The 24,703-nt window shown below is 42.2% G+C and overlaps 1 protein-coding gene across 1 annotated transcript in view; it reads left to right on the top strand.

Moving 5' to 3' along the window:
• LOC311045131 (netrin-G1-like) overlaps positions 1-24,703 on the top strand; it is a gene marked incomplete at both ends in the record, with an annotated part of 109,373 nt that overhangs the window by 23,659 nt on the left and 61,011 nt on the right. The window contains one exon of the mRNA XM_084056941.1: positions 20,347-20,990. Coding sequence (XP_083913067.1) covers positions 20,347-20,990 — 644 coding nt within the window. The remainder of the gene's footprint in view (positions 1-20,346; positions 20,991-24,703) is intronic.

The raw sequence follows: 24,703 nt of genomic DNA, 5'->3' as shown, positions 1-24,703 counted from the left end.
TCAACGAAGCTCTCCACCAAGGTTATAGGCTCATCCACTTTCTGTGCCCTGATAGGTACTGTAGGCGTACAGAATCCAATTAGAACATGAGCTGCAATATTGCGTTTAATGTTGCAAGCATATTTTCTATATCAGTGGTTCTCAAAGTGGGGGTCGCCAGGGGTCCCTGAGGGGGTTCCAGGGGGTCCCCAGAAAAATGTGTTAATATAGCATCGAAATCAGTTTAAACACTTTAACCCTATACATCAGGCCATTTGAAAATAGCATATCTACAAGCTCACAATGAGTTGCATCACAACGCGTTGTGAGCTTGTAGATCTGCTATTTTCCTTTTTTTGGGGGGAAATATTTGAATATTTTTAAAAACATTTTAACAACACAAATCTTGTATGGGGTCCCTGGCACAAAATATGTTCAAATGGGGTCGGGTCTGCAGCCACATACATATTCATTAGGTGGTCCTTGACATGAACAAATTGGAGAACCACTGTCCTTAATGAATCCATACAGCATGATAAACTACACGTCATTATATTTCACTGAATGATTTACAGGGTGTTGCACTCCCAGGTGTGTAAAGTATGGCTGGACACCAGCAGTATAGACTACTGAGTAAGTGTCCCTTTGTGTAGCCTATAGTTCAGGCTGCGTGTAAAATGGACAAATTGTTCATGATCATCGTCTGTCAGTGGGCAAAGCGTCTCTTAAATGGTAAATGGTGCATTTATATAGCGCTTTTATCCAAAGCGCTTTACATAGATTGTGCATTACATTCACCCATTCACACACCCATTCATACACCGATGGCGGAGGAAACCATGCAAGGCACCAACCTGCTCATCGGGAGCAATTAGGGGTTCAGCGTCTTGCTCAAGGACACTTCGACACTAACTCTGGGGGAGCGCCCCAGCCCGGGATCGAACTGGGAACCTTGCAGTTTCCAATTCACTCTGCCCGGCCACTCTACCCCCAAGCCACTGCCGCCCCCTCTTAACCCATTAAGACCGCGAAGGCATCTGTCATTTTAGATTTTAGCCACTTTAACCATTATTTTATACTTTGGCTATTCAAAAATAGCAGATATACAAGCTCATAGCACGGCACCGAGTGCCGCACTATGAGCTTGTAGATCTGCTATTTAAAAAAAATCATGAACATTACATTTTGCACAAATCTTTGAATATATATTATTATTATTATCATATATATAATATATTTTTTAGGCAAATATTTGTAATTCAAATCTTTGCTTCTGGAGGTCCCTGGAACAAAATATTGTTTTGTATATGTTTACTTAAAAAAAAAAAAAATTAAACAATGTGCACACATTTTTACGAGTGCCCCGCTATGAGCTTGTAGATCGGCTATTTTTTTTATAGCCAAAGTATAAAATGATGGCTATAGCTTTAATCTAAAATGACACAGATGCATTCCCGGATTGAATGTGTTAACAAGCAGCGACATCAGTCTTTTGTTTCAAGTCTTTTGTCTCAATTGTTTTAAAACTTCCGACCTATCTTGCAAACAAAGTCTCACACGTGGTATTGAGCTACCGCTATTGGCACATATTATGTCAGGTGGCTGACTTCCACAAATCTCCAAGGTGGTATTTGCTATGACCAGTTGTGGAAAGTAATTAAGTGCATTTACTTAAGTACTGTACTTAAGTACAATTTTGAGGTATTTGTACTTTACTTGAGTATATCCAATTTCCAATACTTTTACTTCTACTCCATTACATCTCAGAGGCAAATATTGTACTTTTACTCCACTACAATTATTTGAAAACTTTAGTTACTAGTTACTTTTCAGATATAAATGATGATATAATGAAACATACATTAACCACTTTAAACCTATTTTATACATAGGCTATTTGAAAATAGCCGATCTACAAGCTCACAACGCGTCGCATCGCGACGCGTTGTGAGCTTGTAGATCTGCTATTTTCAAATATTTAGTACTTTTACTTTTGGTACTTTAAGAACATTTTGATGCCAATACTTTTGTACTTTTACTCATGTACATTTTTAATTCTAGACTTTTACTTGTAACAGAGTATTTTTGTATTGCAGTATTGGTACTTTTACTTAAGTAAAGAATTTGAGTACTTTTTCCACCACTGGCTATGACGGGCCTATGAGGCTCCCCTGCGGTCTGCACTGTAGTTCCCTCTGTAGACGTACCGTTTGCCTATAATGGATACCTTCTCCATGGCCCGTGTCATTTGCTCACATCCTAACATCTTAACAACTCATCAATCATTTTGATCAACGTTACATGTCTTGTCTGTTTAAATAAGCGTCCTCTCTTCCAAGCACTCCTTCTCCCTCTGCACCCGTATGATTATTGAGCTTACCGTACCATGGCATGCTATCAGATTGCTGACTTCCAACAAATCTCTCAGCCATGATATGATATGACGGGGGTGTCGCGGGTTAGACGTCGCTCCCGCCGGTGTCCTTCATCCCCCGTGAAGGTCAGTAAAGAAATGTAAAAAACCCCATGGCTCTGCTGGGAGCCACCTCTGGCCCTGACCACAGGTCATTAAAGCTGTATTGAGCTTCTGCCAGAGCTCTGACTCTCCCAATATCTCACCACGGTAGCTCATCTCAGCAGCCCCCTTCCGTCGGGGCTTATAGTCGTCCCCCGAAAGGATCAACGCGGCCCACAGTCTCTTTCGCTATCCGGTACGAATTCCTTAAAAAAAAAGAATACAAAGCTGGATCCATCAAAAAAGTAGAGACTCCAGCATATTGTGGCTGTTGGACAGAAACCTTATAGCTCCATATTTCAACTTTTTATGTTTTTTCATAAATTCATGCCCTAATTCTTCGTACAAGAGTGTTAGAAATACCGAACCCTAGTTTTATGACTATTTAACCAATGATTCGGACAATAATTATGAGCATAAAGGGGGATGACCCTCGTTTATATCAGTGTACCACTTGAATACGCTGGACAGAGAATTGTCTTTTTGTACAGACTCAAGGTTGAGCCATTTTACTTTTGGGAGGAGCGTCTTTTGGCAAGTGGTCTCTCATCCTGGCACTGATATTGTGGCTCCATTCCTCCAGGGATCAATCTCTGTCTTAAGTTGTGACATCACATTCATGCACGCTTCCCCTGTTTGAGATCATTCCTCAAATTATTTGTCTCTGACAGATGCTCCAGTTTTGTGTGGCTTATGTATCGTACTGTACGTAATAATTTTGCAGGGCTCTGCCTAATTTCTAGGCCTGTGTTCATCCGGCGTAAGTAATTAAGTATTAATTCCCAGCAAATCGTGGTTGATTTGACAATACAATGTTGAATCTTTAGAAATGTTCTGCATATTGTTTTCCTGGGTGTAAATTGATTCTACAAAAGAGATTTTTACAACAGATGGTTGTTCGTTAGCCATCTGGTTGTATTAATTTGCATTCACTAAAGTCCAAAGTCACCACACTATGACTATAAGGCAACTTGGTAACTTGAAGTATACTGTAGGTCCCCACAGCATTATTCTTCAGAGTGGCTTTATGGCAATGCTATTCATTTATTTATTTTTATTTTATGTTATTGTTCTGCAATTTCACTGAGCTGTATTTCCCAGTAGATAGAATGAAGCATTCTCCGGATTATCACTGTGAAACATACATTTTTTTTATTAAGTGCCTTAAAGGCAAATGAGTTTTATTACAATGCAGTTTTATGGGTATGAGAAATTGCAATGCCAAATAAATGAATCCCCTTCAGAAATGACATTTCTCAGTGTCGGAGGAAGGGAGCATGAATGGATATGCTGGCAGAACCTTCCCTAAAACATCAGGGACAACGCTCCACACGGAGTCTTCTCCCTTCTGGCTCCCAAACTATGGAACAAACTCCCCATTGCAGTTGGAACTGCAGACTCACCCCCATTCTTCCGCTGTCATCTGAAGACTCACCTCTTCAGACTCCACCTTATAGCCCGTAGCACTTGACGTAGCACTTGCCCTAGCCATGATGACCTTGCAGGCTTATGCAAAGGCTAAAATGTAATTTAGATAGCATGTTATGTAGACAGATGCCAGGTTCATTTGTAGACCTGGCATCCTATAGTTTGTATAGTTTTAATGGACAGACTATTGTTTTTTTTCTCCGATATTATAATGTTTTAGACTGATTATAGGTTCTTGGTTTAGTTATGATCCTAAATGACTATTTATATGCATTTGATGCATTACCTCGTGTTTACCTTGCTTACTGTAAATCGCTGTAAATGTCCTAAATTAATGTCCCTAAATTATAAAGTGTAATAGCATGTAGACCGTGAGGGAGAGAAGAGTGAAATGTACCTTTAAGAGAGACATTTTTATAAGAGAATGTGAATGGACATACGGAGGTGTGATGCAGGGGGCCGGCTTGCAGAGGCAGTGGGTGTATAGGGAGGTGTTGCGTGGGGGGTCAGGAGGTGTAGGACCCGGACCAGACCATGGTCTGATTAAACCAGCAACACCTCTGGCCCAGAGAGAGTGCCTTTCCCCTCACACCCCAACGGGGGCTCTGAGCAGCTTGAGAAATTACTCAGGACTCACTGCGGGTATCACTATATCCGTGTTTGGCATTGTTCCAGTGATCCAGGAAAGAAAATAATCTCCATAGTAAATAAAAAAAGAGGGTATAAAGCAAATGATGTAATAAGATGAGTCATTTTCGCATTAGTCTAAAAGGGGCAGTGGCGCCGGAGCCTGTTTAATTAAAGGACACTGTGTCCCCCCACTATTCAGTCCAGCCCCCCCCCCCCCCCCCCAAAAAAATAAGCTTTTTTTTAATTTATTTTTTATAAATAATAAGATCAGTCCAGTCCCCCGCACCACGGTCCACATGCACGCGCGCTGATGTGTCATATTCCGTTCCGGCGGCCCTGAAAAGGGGTGGTAGATGGAAAATGTCATTGAAAGCGTCACCATAAAACATTTGATTCTGTGGGCAAAAATATTTGAAAACCGCAAAAAAGGGTATGTTTTAAATATAGTATATAAGATAATTAAATATTAGAATATTTTTTGACACAGAATCAACCCCCACAGAATCTGGATGCCTTGATTTCAGGCTTAAAAAAATGTATATAAATATTTCCGGAAATCTTCATGGGAAAAATGAATGGGGTTTCGATATGTGGCACCACAAAATGGCCGCCACTGCTATGCCTTATAGATCAGGGTAGTTTTGTACTTTGTTGACGACTTACTCCTCATCCCTTTTGTTTGCCATTTAAAATGGCTGACATCATCATCAGGTACAGCAGGTGCAAAGGAAGACGGACTACTGTAACTTTCACAGACAAACCGTATTATTTTCCAATTTATTTAATTAGAACACAGAGTTGTGTTTCTCAAATGAAGAATTCAGAATGGTCAAAGCACACATACTGCAATATACGGTATAGGTTTTAACTCGTCGATGCCGGGATGTGTTTTGGTGGCCTGTGCTCTGAAATACGTGTTTGACATCACAAGCGATGGGGTGGGCGTTTCTTGACGTGAGAGTCTGACTCTTTCTGTCAGCCCCTTAAGAATATTTCTCTTTTTAAATGAGGTTTGTGGTAAAATTACCCCATAAATGCGCACTAATGACTCCCCAAAATGGCTAGTACAAAGCCACCCCACACCTACACTCCACTCGGCTCTGTTTGAAGAAACCTGAGGTGACATCTCTAAGTGACTGAGAGCAGGCTATTATCTCGAGCCCTGGGGGACACGGGGAGCTCACAATTTTCCCAAATCTCACATAAGGAGGGAGCGCGTTGATTCTGTTGAATAGAGAAAATGAGAGTTTCAGAGAGGCTGTCGCCTCGTTATAATTGCGCACGCCTTCTCAGCTGAGAGGGAGGGTTACCACGCAGGAGATGGAGAGAGAGAGAGAGAGAGAGAGAGAGAGAGGGAGAGAGAGAGAGAGAGAGAGAGAGAGATGTGGAAAAAAGGGAGGAGCAGATAAGAGGTGCTGAGAGAGATGGGGGTGTTGATGATTTATGTAACAGATTAATCAAAGATGACACTGGCTTCAGATGCCTACATGCCACCTCTACATCAGGAGTGTGCACTGCCATGAATTCCAATCTGGGACAAAAGTCCCTGCATCCACCTGCTGGAATCATCAGGATTTCAAACAGACGGCACACACTAACCAGCTATTAAGAGTAACACTCACAATTAAGAGAAAAATATTCATAGATGGGTGGATGGATATCATGGACGGACGGACGGACGGACGGACGGACGGACGGACGGACGGACGGACGGACAGACAGACAGACAGACAGACAGACAGACAGACAACGTTCATAGCTGTTTTGTAGCTTGTAATGGAGCACGTGTGAGCTGAATCAAAGCTAATTTATTCATAAGACATTTTTAAATAAATGTGTTTGTCACAAAGTGCCACCGGTGTCACAACAAGTCAGCTTTACAGAGCCACAAAACTTGGCAAAACGATCAGATACAGAAGCAAAAGCCTGATATACTGTATCACACACGTTTTGACAAAGACTTTCGCATTAAAAAAATGTCAATCTGGCATCCCTACATCCAGCATGTCATTATAGGTGAATGTTTTTTTAATAAGAAATAGTAATACAAATATATTTATATTTTTTGAATGTAAACAATAATAATTAAAAGGGTAAAACGAAATGTTTTGTTGTAGTTTTTTATGCAAAGTTAGGCGATCTACAAGCTCACCGTGTGTCACGATGTAGTGCGTTGCAAGCCTGCAGATCGTCTGTTTTCTCTATACACCACACGTATATCGAAGTATATCGTTGCTGTCGGGCACAAGCCTCCATATTTCAACTGTTTATGTTTTTATCGTGTGCCCTATTTCATCATACTACAGTGTCGCACAAAAGTAGTGAAAATTGCAGATCTACAAACTTACTGTACAACGAGTCGCAAAGCGACACATTGAGCTTGTAGATCAGCTATTTTAGCTATTCATTTTAGTTTTTATATAATAATTTAAAAAAAGGGAACGTTTGGACATACAAGGTTTCCACCTAGCAACAATATAGAGTTAAAGTGGTTAACCCATTAAATCCGGGAAAGAATCTGTGTCATTTTAGCTATATTGATATCAACATAGTTTTTTTCCAGAGAACTCTTTTTAGGGCAGTGGTTCTCAAAAATAGCAGATATACAAGCTCACAGCTTGTCACTTCGCTGAGAGCTTGTACATCTGCTATTTTTTTTACATTTTTGTATTTTTTTTTATTTTTTATTTTTTAACACAAATCTTCTCTTCTGGGGGTCCCTGGCACAAAACATTTTCAGATGGGGCCCAAATACATATCATTTTGGGGGTCTTTGTACGAAAAAGTTTGAGAACTACTGATTTAGAAGGCATTTGTAGAATGCCCTTCAGGTCTTAATGGGTTAATGGCACAGGCTAAACGTTTGAGCGGAGCAAGGCCAAAAGGGCAGACATGGTGGAAGTCAGTCCAACGTGATTGGAGCCAAGTCCAGGAATCTGTCTGCCACACTGATTGGTTGGATTGCCTACCACCTATATATCAACGCAGCCTGTCATTGGCCCCTGGATTTATCTCTCCGGCCACATCCTGTGTCAAAAGGCACATCGTTTGGAGGCTACGCCTGTCAGTCTCAAAGGCCATGTGTCACTCACTCTAACATCTGTTTATATCAAAACCAGGTGCGCGTGTGTGTGTGTGTGTGTGTGTGTGTGTGTGTGTGTGTGTGTGTGTGTGTGTGTGTGTGTGCGTGTGTGCGTGTGTGCGTGCGTGTGTGCGTGTGTGTGTGTGTGTGTGTGTGTGTGTGTGTGTGTGTGTGTGTGTGTGTGTGTATGTGTGTGTAATTTGACATTTGATGGACACTCAATCCAAAACTCTTCACAGTGTCATGGTGCTTACATGATAATTGATAATTGTGTGTGTGTGTGTGTGTGTGTGTGTGTGTGTGTGTGTGTGTGTGTGTGTGTGTATGTGTGTGTAATTTGACATTTGATGGACACTCAATCCAAAACTCTTCACAGTGTCATGGTGCTTACATGATAATTGATAATTGTGTGTGTGTGTGTGTGTGTGTGTGTGTGGTTGTGTGTGTGTGTGTGTGTGTGTGTGTGTGTGTGTGTGTGTGTGTGTGTGTGTGTGTGTGTGGTTGTGTGTGTGTGTGTGTGTGTGTGTGTGTGTGTGTGTGTGTGTGTGTGTGTGTGTGTGTGTGTGTGTGTGTGTGTGTGTGTGCACATTGCACAAATCATGAAGCTGAATAGATGTGTTCATGCGTGCGTGCATGCGTGCCTCTGTGTGTGTGTGTGTGTGTGTGTGTGTGTGTGTGTGTGTGTGTGTGTGTGTGCGCGTGCGCGTGCGTGTGCGTGTGCGCGTGTGCGTGTGTGCGCGTGCGTGTGTGTGTGTGCGTGTGCGTGCGTGTCAGCAAGAGTGAATTGCTTGCTGGTGCCAAGCACTCGAGTGTTGTGTTGATTTTCCAAACAGCTCATTGCACAAATCAGAGGTGAATAGATGTGTTCTGCATTGTGTTGTTTAGTCAATCACGGTTCATTGATTGATCTCGAGATGAAATCCCTTTGAAAAACCTCAAACGCTGCCATGAAATTGCATCTAAATAGCCATCAAGCCCTCGTAGAAATTGGTGCAGAAGTGTTTTTGATGATATTCACAGTTTGATGTTCACTGTCTGTCTGTCTGTCTGTCTGTCTGTCTGTCTGTCTGTCTGTCTGTCTGTCTGTCTGTCTGTCTGTCTCTCTCTCTCTGCACAATAAAATCCTCAGTGTTAATGTTTCTTACATCTCTATCTCTTTTCTCCCTCTCATTCATTCGCCCTCCCCCTCCCCCACTTCTCAAGCCTATAATACATATATGCTCCGTCGTGCACTGAGAATGGAACAGTAGACCTACAAGCTCACATGAGCTGATTCTCGCCACGCGACGCCGTCGCACGTAGAAGTTTATACGAACGGAGGCTTTAGGACCCTCCTCTGCATCCTCTGCTCTCCTCACACTGACTGTGACACCCTGATATTGGATTGACCCGGCGGGGCCGCGGAGATCAGGACATCATTAGCTGCCGAGAGGCACCAACCTTAGCCGCTCAGGTCCCCCCACCCTGCGCTAAGCAACTGGCCCTGGATGGAATCAGATAGCACTGATAGAAAACATCTGGGCTCAATTACAGCTAAGGCTATAGTGGTGGCAGTAGAGATGTCAGCGAGCCATTAGAGGCCTATCTGTCCCCTCCTCGGCCCCCTGCCCTCCCCTCTGTGTGTGGCCATTCTTCTATGCACTTTTGTTTGTAATGCATTACTATGGACCAGGCGGAGGTTACCCCAGTAGCAGTGGTGATGGCTAACGGGGTGGGGGGCGATTAAGTGATTATATCATCCATATCTATTTTTATTATTTAAATATGTTTGGGTAAAATAAGACTGACTGATATAATGGTTATAATAACTGTGATCAAGGCAGGTTTATGGATTTGTATGGAACATTATGCAATATGAAGTGCTTTTACACAAAACATTAAGCATTAATACAGATCAGTAAGATTTTTGTTTTTGGCATCAAGCAAGTGTGCAGGCGTTATTCCTTCCATTAGTGCTGTGTATAATAACTTTGCACCTAAAGAGAATGAGATGAGCATGGAATCACTTTCCTTCAATGTGTAATTCTTCAAAAAATAAATTTAATTAGCAAAACATTTAAAATATAATACTATTGTACATCATTTCGGGAAAATATTCTGATGGATTCATGTGCTGATTTTCCAAATATTCAGGGAGCTTTTTCTCTCTTCTCTCTTTTATTTGTAACCCACAATTAAATATTGTTTTAGTCAGTACACATGCATTACCAACCCTTAGCCATAATAGCCTATAATAAATGTTAAGGATTTAATGTGATCATGGGTATACTTTGGTACAAATGTGAAAACCACAGTCACAGTGCACCCCAGGTAAAATATTCGTATATTCATATTGCACAGCACTCTCAAGGTCACGTTATAACCATGAGCTATTGGCATTGGTGTAATGTGGTTGTATAGACCACCGTGTCCTCGAGTGCATCGCTAACTGGTCTGCATTTCTATAGCAATGTGCTTCACGTTCCCCCATTAAAAACACGGACGCAGGCAGGAGGCAAACATTCAAGGCACCAACCTGCTCACCGGGAGCAGTCAAAAGTGTCAGTGTCGTTGCTCAAGGACACCAAGCCTGGAGGAGCCAGGGAATCGAACCCGGGAACATTCTGGCTCCTATAGTCGGCCACTCTATCTCCTGATCTACTGTTGTCCCCATTGCTACCGTATACCATACCGTTGTTTCATTATGAGTATTTATGACTGGATGGCTTTAAGATTTGAATTTAACCCGTTCGATCCGGGAACGTGTCTGTGCCATTTTATAGCCATTATTTTATACTTTGGTTATTAAAGCGCGGCACTCTGTGCCACGGTATGAGCTTGTAGATCTGCTATTTTTGATAAATCTTGATTTGTGCAAATCTTTGAATATATAGGTTTTAAAGTGAACATTTGTAACTCAAATCTCTGCTTCTGGAGGTACCTAGAACAAAACATTTTACAAATGTTTGCTTTAGAAATATATATATTCAAAGATTTGCACACATTTTCACAATAGCAGATATACAAACTCATACGCTATGAGCTTGTAGATCTGCTATTTTTTAAATATCGTGAAAATCTAAAATGACACAGATTGGGTTAGGACAATGATGTCACAACTTACAAGTCTAACATTATTTTTTTAAATGAAACATTCGTTTCCCAAACTTTTCAGGCCGCGAACCCCACAAAATAATCATATTTGAACTGACAAGCACTTGGAAATGTAGGAGTCGAGGCATACATTCAGTTTCACAAACTACAAGCTCACAACGCTTCGCTCGGGTCCAGGTTATTATGGGAAATAACCTGGACCTCAGTCGTAAGTGTGATTAAAACATTTATTCAGCCCATTTGGAGTAATATTTTTTCACATGCAGGCTGGTCATCATTCTTAGTTTTTTGGTCATCGAACATTTAATTGAAGGAATTCTTTCTCGCCCGGTAACAAGCTGATGCTGGTTAAGGTTACATTGTTCCTGACAGCTGTCGGCCGTTGCTAGGTTACAGGTATAAGCGATTGATAAGGTAGTCATACTTTTATAAGAGATACGGTTTAAGTACTCTTATCAGGAGATATTGGTACTCATTGGAATGCCTCTCAGCCAATCAAAAAGTGAGATCTAACTTATAATTGACTATATTTTCTGTTGTATAATAGGGACTAATTTAGTACAGTGCTTCTCAAATGTTTTCATGCCAAGGACCCCCAAATTGATTTGTATTTGGCCGTGGACCCCCCAACTGAAATTGTTTTGTGCCAGGAACCCCCCACAAAATATATATTCAAAGATATGCACACATTTTCAAGATTTTTCAAAAAAATTAGCAGATCTACAAGCTCATAGCGGTGCACTCTGGACCACTGGTGGTCCCTTTACTAAGTACTACTACTATACTTTAAGTTGCTAATTATCACAATGCAAATTCACTTTTCAAGGTTTTAAAGATTGTTGTCTTTATGTTTTTGATAATGTGCAAAAAGTCGTTTTACCAATTATTTGGGGCCCACTTGCAATATCCTCACAGCCCACCAGTGGGCCCCTCTTACAGGTAGAGAACCATGATTTTATCCATTAGATTAGTGGATTGCTCACTCTCACAGATAATAGCCTTAGAAGGCAAATAGCTTAATTCTCCCCCCCGCCCCATTTCATTCTACTGTCCATTTGATTGGATTTTGATAAAAGATAATACAAGATAGCCCTTTAGCCTATACAAGTAAAATCACAATATAACTTAAACCCAGGATAACACATTAATCCATTAAGACCGGGAACGCATCTGTGTCATTTTAAGATTTCTTTGGCTATAAACAAAAAAAACGTGATTTTTTTTTTTGCAAATCTTTGAATATTTATATATACATTTTTAACTAAATGTTTTGCTTCTAGGGGTCCCTGGAACAAAATATGTTGAGATGGACGGTCTGCGGACAAATACATTTTGGGGGGTCCTTGACATGAAAAAAAGTCCAAGAACCACTAGTTTTATAGCAACATAGGTTATTTATTTTTTTAAACTGTTCGTAGAATCCCCAGAAGCAAAGATTTGAGTTAAAAATGTTTGCTTTAAAAAACATATATACTAAAAGATTTGCAAAAATGTTAACGATTTTTCAAAATAACTCGCAGATCTACTAGCTCGTGGCGTGGCACTCGGTGCCACGCTATGACCTTGTAGATCTGCTATTTTTGAATAGCCCAAAGTATAAAATATAGGTTATAGCTAAAAATCCAAAATGACACAGCAGTGTGCGTTCCCGGATTGAATGGCTTAAAGCGTAATGAAACATTCGTTTCCAACGTGGTCCGTTTCTCCATTTCCTTTTCTATTCGTTCTCCATTTCCTTCTTCCATTGCCACGATCATCACACACTGTAGGTATAGAGGATCAAACTCAGACAGCTTATTGTTTTTCAATAGCCGCCCCGCGGCGTAGAGCTCAGGACTCTCCTGGTCTTAAATAACCATGGAGGATTTATTGATCTTCATAAGGCAGTGCTTTGTTGTTAAATAACCACCGCGGGAATCGAATGGAAGGTCCTGACCTTTTCCTATAAGTCAGTGTTTATCTGGACTGTATTAACCCATTAAGACCGAGAACGCATCTGTGTGTCATTTTTAGATTTGAGCTAATAAAGCATTATTTTACACTTTGGCTATTCAAAAATAGCAGATCTACAAGCTCATAGTGCGGCACCGAGTGCCGCGCTATGAGCTTGTAGATCTGCTATTTTTGAAAAATCGTGAAAATGTGTGCAAATATTTGAATATATATATTTTTAAAGGGGAACATTTTTAACTCTATTCTTTGCTTCTGGGGGGTCCCTGGAACACCATATTTAGAGATGGGGGGTCCTCGGCCAAATACATCATTTTGGGGGTCCTTGACATGACAACGTTTGAGAACCACTGATATAGAAACATACGTTTTTCAGAAAACTGTTAGGATTTAGAAGACATTTGTAGAATCCCCCAGAAGCAAATATTTGAGTTAAAAATGCTTTAAAAAGCTTTAAAAAATATATCTATTCAAAGATTTGCACACATTTTCACGCAGATTTTTTTTTTGCAGATCTACAAGCTCGGTGCCGCGCTATGAGCTTGTATATCTGCTATTTTTGAATAGCCCGAAGTAGTCTAAAAATGATGCGTTCCCGGTCTGAATGTGTTAAAGCAGCCCCAGCATGTCTGCTCTCTCGGGTAGAGGAGAATCAATGCAAAAAAAAACATGTCACCTAATGTGTGTGTGTGTGACTGGAAGGGTGCCTTCGCATTACGGTGTGTTAGTGATGGTGGAAAAAGGGGGGCTTTGTGTCCCCTACTGCATGGCCACGGTATTCATCATGGCTCCACCATTTCTCACTGATCACACACATACCTGAAACCCTGCAGGCGTCAGGGAGGCCTTCTATTTACTGTGCAGTAAATAGAAAGATTATGGATTCAATTTATGTAGCGCATTTCAACCAGCCTCCGGTGCTTCTTTGCTTTTAGAGCGATGATCCAAATATTTCTTTTTTATTTATTTATTTATTTTCCCGTTGTGTATTTACTCTGGGGTTCACGGTGGGAATTATATTATTATTATTCGTGTTCTTTTTTGGTCATTAACCTCGCACATAGGAATCTTTGAGAGAGGTCTCCCCTCCCACCCCGACCAATCCATGGCATCAAATGAAACAAAATGCACTCTTAATGACTACAGGTCTCTCTCTCTCTCTCTCTCTCTCTCTCTCTCTCTCTCTCTCTCTCTCTCTCTCTCTCTCTCTCTCTCTCTCTCTCTGTAATGTCATACCTCCAAGGTTGGCGAGGAGGAGGTACGAGTGGAGAATATAATGAGGCTCTACACACACTGAGGGTAAACGGTTGACACCCTTTGCAATTTACTGTCCCTCTGGCCCAGCCCAGGCAGCCAACATCCTTCCTGTTACCCTTTCTCTCTCTCTCTCTCTCTCTCTCTCTCTCTCTCTCTCTCTCTCTCTCTCTCTCTCTCTCTCTCTCTCTCTCTCTCTCTCTCTACCTAAAACTCTCTCTCTCTCTTACTCTCCATTCACACAGGACGTGGAATAGGTGGCAATGTACCACTATGATTAGTGCAAGTAGAGAGCAAAGCGGCAAAAAATAAATATTGGCATCCATCTTTGTTTATAGTGTCATCCTGGTTAGCCTAGCGAGCCAGTGCTGCCTGCCTGATAAGGTATATATCAGTGCACGGTAGTGATGCCTGTTGTTTGTTTATAATCCTGGTAGACCCAATTGAAAACTGAGGTTTCATTATGCAAATCTTTATTAAAAAGGCCCCTGAGCCAGCCTGTATGTGTGCTCATATAGCAGACCAGTTATCAAATTGCCTTCAAACTTGACACAGAAATCAGTCATGGTTCTGCCATTTGAACCGTTTACTTTTCCACCTTTACACGTGTCTCTACTTCTGATAATCACTAAATCTTTGCCATTTTCTTTCTCTCTACCTCTCTCCTCCTGGTACTTGACAATCTGTTTTCCAATCCTCATTTGAACATTGTAGTATACAGTAGTAATACAGGGTAGACTGGTTGCACTGTAACATGAACAGTTGTGACCAATCATCACTAAATGCAGCAGTCTTAGAGAATATATGCATTAGAGGTGCATGACAGATAACCCTGGATTTAATCATGCCTGTGTTATAAGTTACAAGAACTAGAAGAAAGCACCCTTCGGGCGTGTAGGCCCTTACTATGTGAAAGCCCCCATACCCGACACTGCGTTCTCCCAACTGTGCCCATCACGGGGATTCTAGGCAACATTAAGCCTACATTTTTAAAATATTTATATATATATATATTTTGCATTTTTTCCCTCTATCAGCCACTATATAATGATGCTGGGTGTTTTCCTTCATTGAAACACAGTCCTCTTTCTGAATGGAACGAGCCGCCATTGTTTTCTGCTGTGCTGTTTTTACTTTTTACTTTTGGTTTTAAAACACTCTCAAACTTCTTTTTTGAGGCACAGAATTTACTTTTAAGATATCGTTTTGGATAGAATTTAGTGTTTTAACTTCATATATGTGGTCAATTTATCAAGACAGCCTATTTAAAAATAATGGAGGGGCGGTGTTTGACAACAGTTTTTTTTCTTTTTTTGATCTCTGAACTTGCCTAGAATCCCTTTAAGTGTAATTGATCATTGTTCCATAGCCTATATGTAGGCAGCAATGTAGTGTTGTTTATGAAAAGCAGAAGTGCTTAGATACTTTGTTATGAATGCAGAATGTTGTAACTTATAACATAGGCATGATTACATTCAGGGTTATCTGTCATGCATCTCTAAAGTTTTTAATGTCATGCCAGGAGACTCAAACAAAGATTTGTTCCATGGATGAGGGAGCTGTGTGGTTTAGAACCATGGACAGAGATCTCACCTGTTCAGCACTACTCTGCAACCATGGACAGCTCACAGTTCCGTGTGGTTTAGAACCATGGACAGCTCACAGTTCCATGTGGTTTAGAACCATGGACAGGGCTCACCTGTTCAGCACTACTCTGCAACCATGGACAGCTCACAGTTCCATGTGGTTTAGAACCATGGACAGAGAGCTCACCTGTCCAGCACTACTCTGCAACCATGGACAGCTCACAGTTCCATGTGGTTCAGAACCATGGACAGAGCTCACCTGTTCAGCACTACTCAGAACCATGGAGAGCTCCACTCTGCTCACCTAGCATTGCATCCCACAGCTTACCGTATTATTGTGATGTTCTCAGGCATTTGCCTTGTTATTTAAATCACAGGAGTGTTTGACTGGACTCGGGGGGTTCAGTCACATAGTAACACACACATACACTTACAACTCATTCTGTGTGTCCCGCCCACTCTCTCTCTCTCTCGCTAACGGCGGCGTGTTGACAGGTCAGCTGCAGTTGAACTTTGAGCGGAGCAGCAGACAGTGGGAATCTAACCCGCTGTGCTCACCACACCAGAGCGCCACAACACTGCACCGCTCTTCACTGATGTCAATGGCATCAGCGTCCTGTGTGAATGGCCCGTTATACTCTCTCTCTCTCTCTCTCTCTCTCTCTCTCTCTCTCTCTCCTCTCTCTCTCTCCCTCTCTTGATGTGGTGCCTGTGAGGATGGGTTGTGTCACTTTGGATTTTTAAGTGTGATCTTTCTCTCTCTCTCTCTCTCTCTCTCTCTCTCTCTCTCTCTCTCTCTCTCTCTCTCTCTCTCTCTATCTCTCTCTCTCTCTCTCTCTCTCACACACTCCTTCTTCTCTCCTTGCCTCGCAGAAGCAGTATAAAATGTGATTTACACTTAGTTGCGCACTAGTTAGGCTGAAAAAATATTGCAGATCTACAAGCTCACAACGCGTCCCGTGAGCTTGTAGATCAGCTATTTAAAGGAGCGACACCCGACGTACAACAAAGTGTAAAATCTGTCTGTTCTCTCCTAATTAGTTCAAATAGTTCATACAAGTCAAGTCAAACAACGGGCCATGCAGCGACGCTAGCCCTGGGTCATGTTCTGCCTTATCACCAGTGGTGGAAAAAGTACTCAAATGTTGCGACGCGTTGTGAGCTTGTAGATCGGCTATTTTCAAATAGCCTAGGTATAAAATAGGGTTAAAGTGGTTAATGTATGTTTTATAATATGATAGTTTATATCTGCAAAGTAACTAGTAACTAAAGTTGTCAAATAATTGTAGTGGAGTAAAAGTACAATATTTGCCTCTTAGATGTAGTGGAGTAGAAATATTGAAAACTGTAAATACTCCAGTAAAGTCTAAACTCCTCAAAAGTGTACTTACTGTAAGTAAGTAGTGTTCTTGAGTAAATGTACTTAGTTACTTTACACCACTGCTTATCACCTGCTTATCTCCCCTGGCCCAGGAACAGGTCGCGCTGGTGGAAGCCACCCAGATAGCATAGCATGGCTCCCTCAGGGGATAAAAGCCACATACTGTCGACTGTATGCCGTGCAAAGCCTGATCTGTATCAACAGTACAGTATCTCTGACTCATTCCTCTCATTCCTGGGTTATCGGTCGGCCTTTTATTAGTGCAACTGTGATGGACCTTCAAATGGATTGCAGTAGAGCAAAGCCATCTTTCTTTTTCTTCTTTTATGCTTATGTTTCCATCTTTCTTTCTTTCTGTCTTTCTTTCTCTCTTTCAGTCTGTCTGTCTGTCTATCTGTCTGTCTTTCTCTCTGTCTGTCTTTCTCTCTGTCTGTCTGTCTGTCTTTCCCTCTGTCTCTTTCTTTCTCCCTCTTTCTTTCCTTCCATCTGCCTTTCCCCCTCTTTCTCTCTCATCCTTCCTTTGTGTCTTATACCAGTGTTGATTTTGACAACACATTTTGATTTAGTTTCAGTCAGAGTCTTTTGAATACATTTCCATTTAGTTTTAGTCTTATTTTAGTCATCTGAAATGTTTTAGTTTTCGTCAAGTTTTAGTCGACTAAATATCGTGAGATTATAGTCGACTAAATCTACAGTTGATTTAGTCGACTGAAATGTATTTTGGCGGTGCCTTGATGGCGTTGTAATGGCTGATTTTACACCTGGTTGCATGATGAAAATAACAGATCTACAAGCTCACAACGCGTCGCAGCGCGACGCGTTGTGAGCTTGTAGATCTGCTATTTTCAGAGCGCAACACCCGAGCGCAACCAAGCTTAAAATGACATGTCTTAGTTCTACTCAATCTACTGGATCTCTTCTCCACTAGACTAGTCCATCCCTAACATTTTAGTAAAAATTGTCAATACATTTAGTCTTAGTTTTAGTCATCGTAGCTTATTTTTTATTTCGTTTTTGTCTAGTTTTCGTCAGTGAAAAAAGGTAGTCGACCAACATTTTTCGTCATAATTTTAGTCGGCAAAATCAACACTGTCTTATACGTGATGAAAGAGCCAGGCCGTGCAGGGCAGGCTACAGTGCTATCTGCAGTGTTATCTATAAACCCCCTAAAGCGTGTGTGAGTGTGCTTTGGTTTGGTTTGGTGTGGGTGAATTGAGAAGCTCACAGACAGAGATAACAGTGGAGCGACGTTGAAAATGCTATCATCTTCACCTTTAGGTAATTTCACGAGCAGAGTGTGGTGTGATTGCTGATTATCGAGCTGCCTTACAGTTGATCTGAATCTCATCAGCGCTTAGTCTCATTGTTCACGGAGCAGAGGTGAGGTGAATGTCAATTGCAGTGTGACTCTCTCTCTCTCTCTCTCTCTTTCTTTCTTTCTCTCTCTCTCTCTCTCTCTCTCTCTCTCTCTCTCTCTCACACACACACACACACACACACACACACACACACACACACACACACAAACACTCTACACTGACTACACTGACACTCTCTCTCTCTCTCTCTCTCTCTCTCTCTCTCTCTCTCTCTCTCTCTCTCTCTCTCTCTCTCTCTCTCTCTCTCTCTCTCTCTCTCTCTCTCTCTCTCTCTCTCTCTCTCTCTCTCTCTCTCTCTCTCTCTCTCTCTCTCTCTCTCTCTCACACACACACACACACACACACACACACACACACACACACACACACACACACACACACACACACACACACACACACACACACACACACACACACACACTCTACACTGACACATGGACAAACACTCACTCCCTCTATCTCTCTTTCTTTCTCTCTCTCTCTCTCTCTCTCTTTCTTCTCTCTCTCTCTCCCTCTCAATCTCTCTCTCTCATACACTGACACATGGACAAACACTCCCTCTCTCTCTCTCTTTCTTCTCTCCCTCCATCTCTCTGACACACAGTCCTTCGTTCTATTTACTCTCACTCTCTGGCTTGTTTTCTTCCTCATGCATACACAAACAAACATACACATGGAGAAGCTGCACAGGCCCTCTCTCATACACAAACATGTGCACGCCCCCACACACACACACACACACACACACACACACACACACACACACACACAGTCTCTCACACACACACACACACACACACACACACACACACACACACACACACACACACACACACACACACACACACACACACACACACACACACACACACACACACACACACACACACACACACACACACACACACACACAGACAGACAAACTAACCCACACACAGACTAACACACACACACACACACACACACACACACACACACACACACACACACACACACACACACACACACTGGGTGGATGTTGATGGCGCAGGGTAGACGCGAGCCCATGAAAAATGCATGTCCCCTTGCGTGTTTCATAAGAACCCACTCATCGGAATTCCAGTGCCATCTCGACCGGCAGCACCGCACAGGAATATCAATTACACTGGCAATTTGGGTGGCAATGTAGACAGGAGTGGTGCTGAAAGAGAATACGGGACTCGCAGTTACATCGCTGATGAGGAGGTCAATGTCTTCAGCAGCTGTAGGGTCCTGCGTCCTACGTTCTGCACTTGCAGATTATAATGCTGAATTTAAGCTCCGTCGTGCTACGTTGTCTTACGACCAAGTATAAATTGTCTAAGAGATATTGTCTATAAGATATGCATCTTAGGCCACAACGTGAACATAAATCCTTACCTAACGTGGGGCACAGAATCACGACAGACCAGAGACCCCTGTGGAGACATTTGAAACGTCTACGAGCTCCATATTCAAAGCCGTGCTTATGTGATTCTGGGGGAACACGAGGACGATAGATCCTTAGATAGGGCTCATTTCAAAAACACTTATTCAAAAGATAGATCCCTTTGTGGCATAGCAATGTATCACCTTATATACCATAGGAGGCTTCTTCTTCTCTTTTCTTTCTGTAAATAGTGTTGGAAGGTACACAGCAAAGTCCTGAGTGTTAATCTAACATTCTGGTCCATTTGTACAGCTCTCAGAGTTAAATTGACACCCAGGGTTTTACTATGTACGATCTACACGGCCAAGCTGTTACTTAGGCAACTTCAAACCATGGGGGTTACAGCTCTGCTTCTCCACTTTATTGATTCAGCGCTGAAGTTACAGTATAGCACTTTATTGATTTAGCATTAAAGCCATGTCATAAACAAGTTTTTTTTTTCCATGTGAGAGGTTCAAATGTCCTTCTTAAAATGACACCGAGTAGCCTGCTGTAAGCATTGCATCGTTTCCTCCAGAGGAAACAGCTTGTAGATATTTATAGCATATTGTATTGTATTCTAATGTAGATATTGCCATTTTAACGTGCACTCACACCGTCTATCTGCATCATGTTTCCACAGGAGAACCCCTACATGTGCAACAACGAATGCGACGCCAGCACCGACGAGCTGGCCCACCCTCCGGAGCTCATGTTTGACTTTGAGGGTCGCAACCCCACGACCTTCTGGCAGTCCACGTCCTGGAGGAAGCACCCTAAGCCCCTGCAGGTCAACATCACGCTGTCCTGGAACAAGACCATCGAGCTCACCGACGACATCGTGCTGACCTTCGAGTCCGGCCGCCCCGAGCAGATGGTCCTGGAGAAGTCGTTGGACTACGGGCGGACCTGGACCCCCTACCAGTTCTACGCCACCGACTGCCTGGAGGCCTTCACCATGGAGCCCAAGACGGTGAACGAGCTGACGCAGCGCACCCTGCTGGACATCATCTGCACCGAGGACTACTCGCGGGGCTACGTGTGGAAGAACGACAAGACGGTGCGCTTCGAGATCAAGGACCGCTTCGCGCTGTTCGCCGGGCCGCGGCTGCACAACATGGCGTCGCTCTACGGCCAGCTGGACACCACCAAGAACCTGCGGGACTTCTTCACCATCACCGACCTGAGGATTAAGCTGCTGAAGCCGGCCACGGGCGCCACCATGGTGGACGAGAACAACCTGTCCAGATACTTCTACGCCATCTCCGACATCAAGGTTCAGGGCAGGTAAGACCCCGCCGCTGGCTTTCTGTGTGTGTGTGTGTGTGTGTGTGTGTGTGTTTGTATGTGCGTGTGTGCGTGCGTACGTGCGTGCGTGCGTGCCAAGGGTTCAGCTTCCTGTTCTGAAATTGAGTCCATATAGGAAATGAGTTCAAGTGACAGTTCATATGAATGGCCTGTAGTTTAGCTGTTTTATCCCTGCTGGTGTCAGAAAGAATTTCTCTCAATGCAAAGTGGGTGGGTTTTTAACGAACTTTAGACTTGATTTTCTTACCTTAATAAACATTGTCATAATTACTATATGCTTCCAGTCGCTAGTTTAAAGTCTTCTTTCAATCATCATGATATGGTTTTGGTAAACTATAGCCCCATACATTTTTAAGTTGACGATAAAGTAGGTTATGCTCTTGGAGGGGCGGGATGATTTGATTGACAACCTACACAACCAATAGCATTCATTTCCCGCCCCCGCTCTTGATTGACAAGCTAACCATCCAATAGCAATCATTTAGGGATTGATTTCCGGTTGTTATTTCCGGGTGCTTTTTTGTATATATTAAAGATGGCGGATTTCAAATAGCTGAAAAATCTGCTTCATTTACGGTCTGTAGAAACCAATTGCATCACTTTGTCCATTCATTTTATGGTGCGTGCGAGTGTGTGGGTGTCGGAGTGGATTCAGGCTACAAGTGGAAGTCCCTAAGTGAATTTTAAAGACCCTGCCCGCCTGTTGCTGTGGATTGTGATTTGTCATGATGACTCAGATGAACAACACGTGATCTAACAGTATCCTCATTAGACTTTTTTCATGCCGCACTGAGCTTCTATCTGGTTTATTCGGTCACAAAAACCCTTTCACAGAAAACAATACGAGCGAATGAAATCACAGTGTGAGCTACAATTAAACTCTAACCCTCCCGCATGCTATTACTTTGCATATAACCCTAACGTGACAAGGACAGTTAATGGAAAATAGCACCAGTCTCGGGTCGTCTCGTCGGTGCAGGGGAGAAGATTTTAATATTCTCTCTCGCCTGTTTCATTAGAGACCCTCATCATTATTATGCTTTCATCTCATAACCCCGCCGCGTAATGCTTCCATCATAGTGGCACAAATCACGAGCCCAGGGGAGTTCAATACAAAGTTAATGCTAACTTGTTGCTTTAAAAGTTCAGTCAGTTTGATTAAAAAACTAACAAAAAAGTTTCCTGTTATTGCATTGAAAATTGTGATGTGATGTAAATTAATGGTCAGTATACTTACAAGTGGATTCCTGTGCATACAGAGAACTTGGGTGTCCACAATCATAGCTGCAAAGGAAAAGTTTGGTATTCTATATTTGTTTGGTTTCTAGGCATGTGTTGTGGGTGATTTATACTTAAGTTATACTCAAGTGCTGCTCACCGGAAATAGCCGATCTACAAGCTCACAACACATTGCACTGCAACACGTTGTGAGCTTGTAGATTAGCTATTTTCTGTGCACGATACAGCGCGCAGCCAAGTAGAAATCAGGCATTAGTGTGATGGCAGAAAACCAACATAATATGTAAGTGTGACACAGCATTAGATTAATGCAGTTTCTCAAAATAGCACACCAGTGTTTATTTTGTGGGGCTTAAAAAAACATAATCAATTATAGAGGTATTATGAATAATAAGGTTGCAAAACCTTCTACCGTGTTCAACAGACCCACAGGGCATTCAATTAGACCAAACTAGTAGTCTAGAAGTGAGGTTTCCACTGGAATTCACACAAATAAAAGACCCAAGGCTGCTATACTTTACTTTCAGATGAAATGCCTTTCCTCTGACTTAAATTGGCAGCGTGCTCTCAGCATGAAATATGAGAGACCCACGGCTATGACGCCCTCCTCTGCATCGGAATTATGTCTATAAAATTATATTATTTGCAATTTGTTTTGCATACGTAAAAGGTTCTGAGATAGCAGGCAAACATTAAAATGTATGTGAAGTCATTATTTCCCAGCAGGCTCCTTGATTGAAGCACTGATTCATATATACTTAACCACTCAACTCAAGTTATAATATAACTTGAGTTATAACGTATACCGTAACTCAAGTAAAAGTTGGGTCCACGTTGCAGTAAAGACAACTTTCACGGTTTGTCATGTATGCCATTTCCATCATCAAGCCACCGCAGAAGTTTTTTAAAGGAATAAAAACAGTGTGATTTCATGGCGCATGCAAATGGACCACATGGCAGTCATAAAACTCCTACAGCTGGTTTTCCAAATGGGACCAATGTAGCTTGCTCCAGTTGGTTTATGTGAGAATAACTACGGTTGGTAATGACCCATCAGATGGGCCCTAGGTGAATTGAAAACAGTTAGTCCCTAATTAGAATTCAGTTGACTTCGGTAGCGGATTAGAACCATTAGCACCCTGCGCTAATTGGTGGGAGACTAATCTTGTAATTAAGAGCATTTGCAGCTGATTAAATGGTAACCATCGGGGACACGTCGGCGGAGCAGAGAGATACTTGTAAACATTCCAAACCCCAGCCAGGCGCCTCTTCCAAATCCAATGTATCCCAGGATTCCCAGCAATGACTGGACTGACGGAATATACTGTACTGTACTAGGAAATAATATACTTAGCATAATTTACAACATTACATTTCTTTTTTTTTATGTTTTTTATGTTTGAGCAGTGTAGAGATGTCAGCCTTAAATGACATTTTATGTCAATGATCTAGTCAGAGGATTGATGGAATTGTCTGTAAGGCATTTTCTTTCCCTTTGGAAAGGTTACATTTCAGGGTATTTCGGTTTTATTGGACAGCACAATGAAAAATGACAAGAAACGAAGGAATGACAGGGGTAGCATGCAACACTGGACAGATTTTGAACTCGTGGCCATGCATAGACTTGTCCACGCGTTTTCAGAAGGGGGGGGTAGACCAAAAAGTATATATATATATATATATATATTTTAATTGAGCATTATTATAAAACATTTCTGTGTAGATTTCTTGTCGATTCTTGTAGATTTGCTTGTAGGTTGGCTATTCTTGCTTTTTGTCTCCGCCAGGCCGAAGGCATGGCGAGAGAGTATGTTTTACCCTCCGTCCGTCCGTCCGTCCGTCCGTCCGTCCGTCCGTGTGTGTGTGTGTGTGTCCCTCCTGTCTGTGTGTTACCAGCTAATCTCCGGCACCGTAGGCCCGTTTGCTCCGAAACTGTGCACACACACTCCCTGGATGCCAATTCAGAACCTCTGCCCCAATGTTTTCACATGGGCCTGTTATAGCGCCACCAGGAGGCCGATTTGTGCATTTTTACATAACTCCTACAGATTTTATCCAAACGTCATGCAAATCGGTACACAGTATCTCTATAGTCATGTGATCAACACGGATCTGTCCGATTTCCCATATTCCATCCTCATTGCCTATGGTTGGCTTCCAAAGTTTGCAGGATTGGTCCGTTTTGAACAAAAAGCCTCAAACTATGCACGCAGCTTGCGATTTCCGTGAAATTTCACACGCACATTCCCACTAGGCCGAGGAAGAAATGCCACCCTTTTCACATTGGCCTGTTATAGCGCCACCAGCAGGTCTAATTTAGCAAAACACATTTTTGGAACAAAATGCCTCAAATCATGAATGCAGTGTCTGATTGCCGTGAAAGACCTAAGAATAAATGGCACCCTTTTCACATTGGCCTATTATAGCGCCACCAGGAGGCCAGAATAACGTAC

Source organism: Gymnoscopelus microlampas (genome assembly GCF_963454915.1).
Source record: "Gymnoscopelus microlampas genome assembly, chromosome: 5".
NCBI classification, from domain to species: Eukaryota; Metazoa; Chordata; class Actinopteri; order Myctophiformes; family Myctophidae; genus Gymnoscopelus; species Gymnoscopelus microlampas.
The sequence above is the reverse complement of the archived record's forward strand: the minus strand, read 5'-3'. Positions and strand labels throughout refer to the sequence as shown.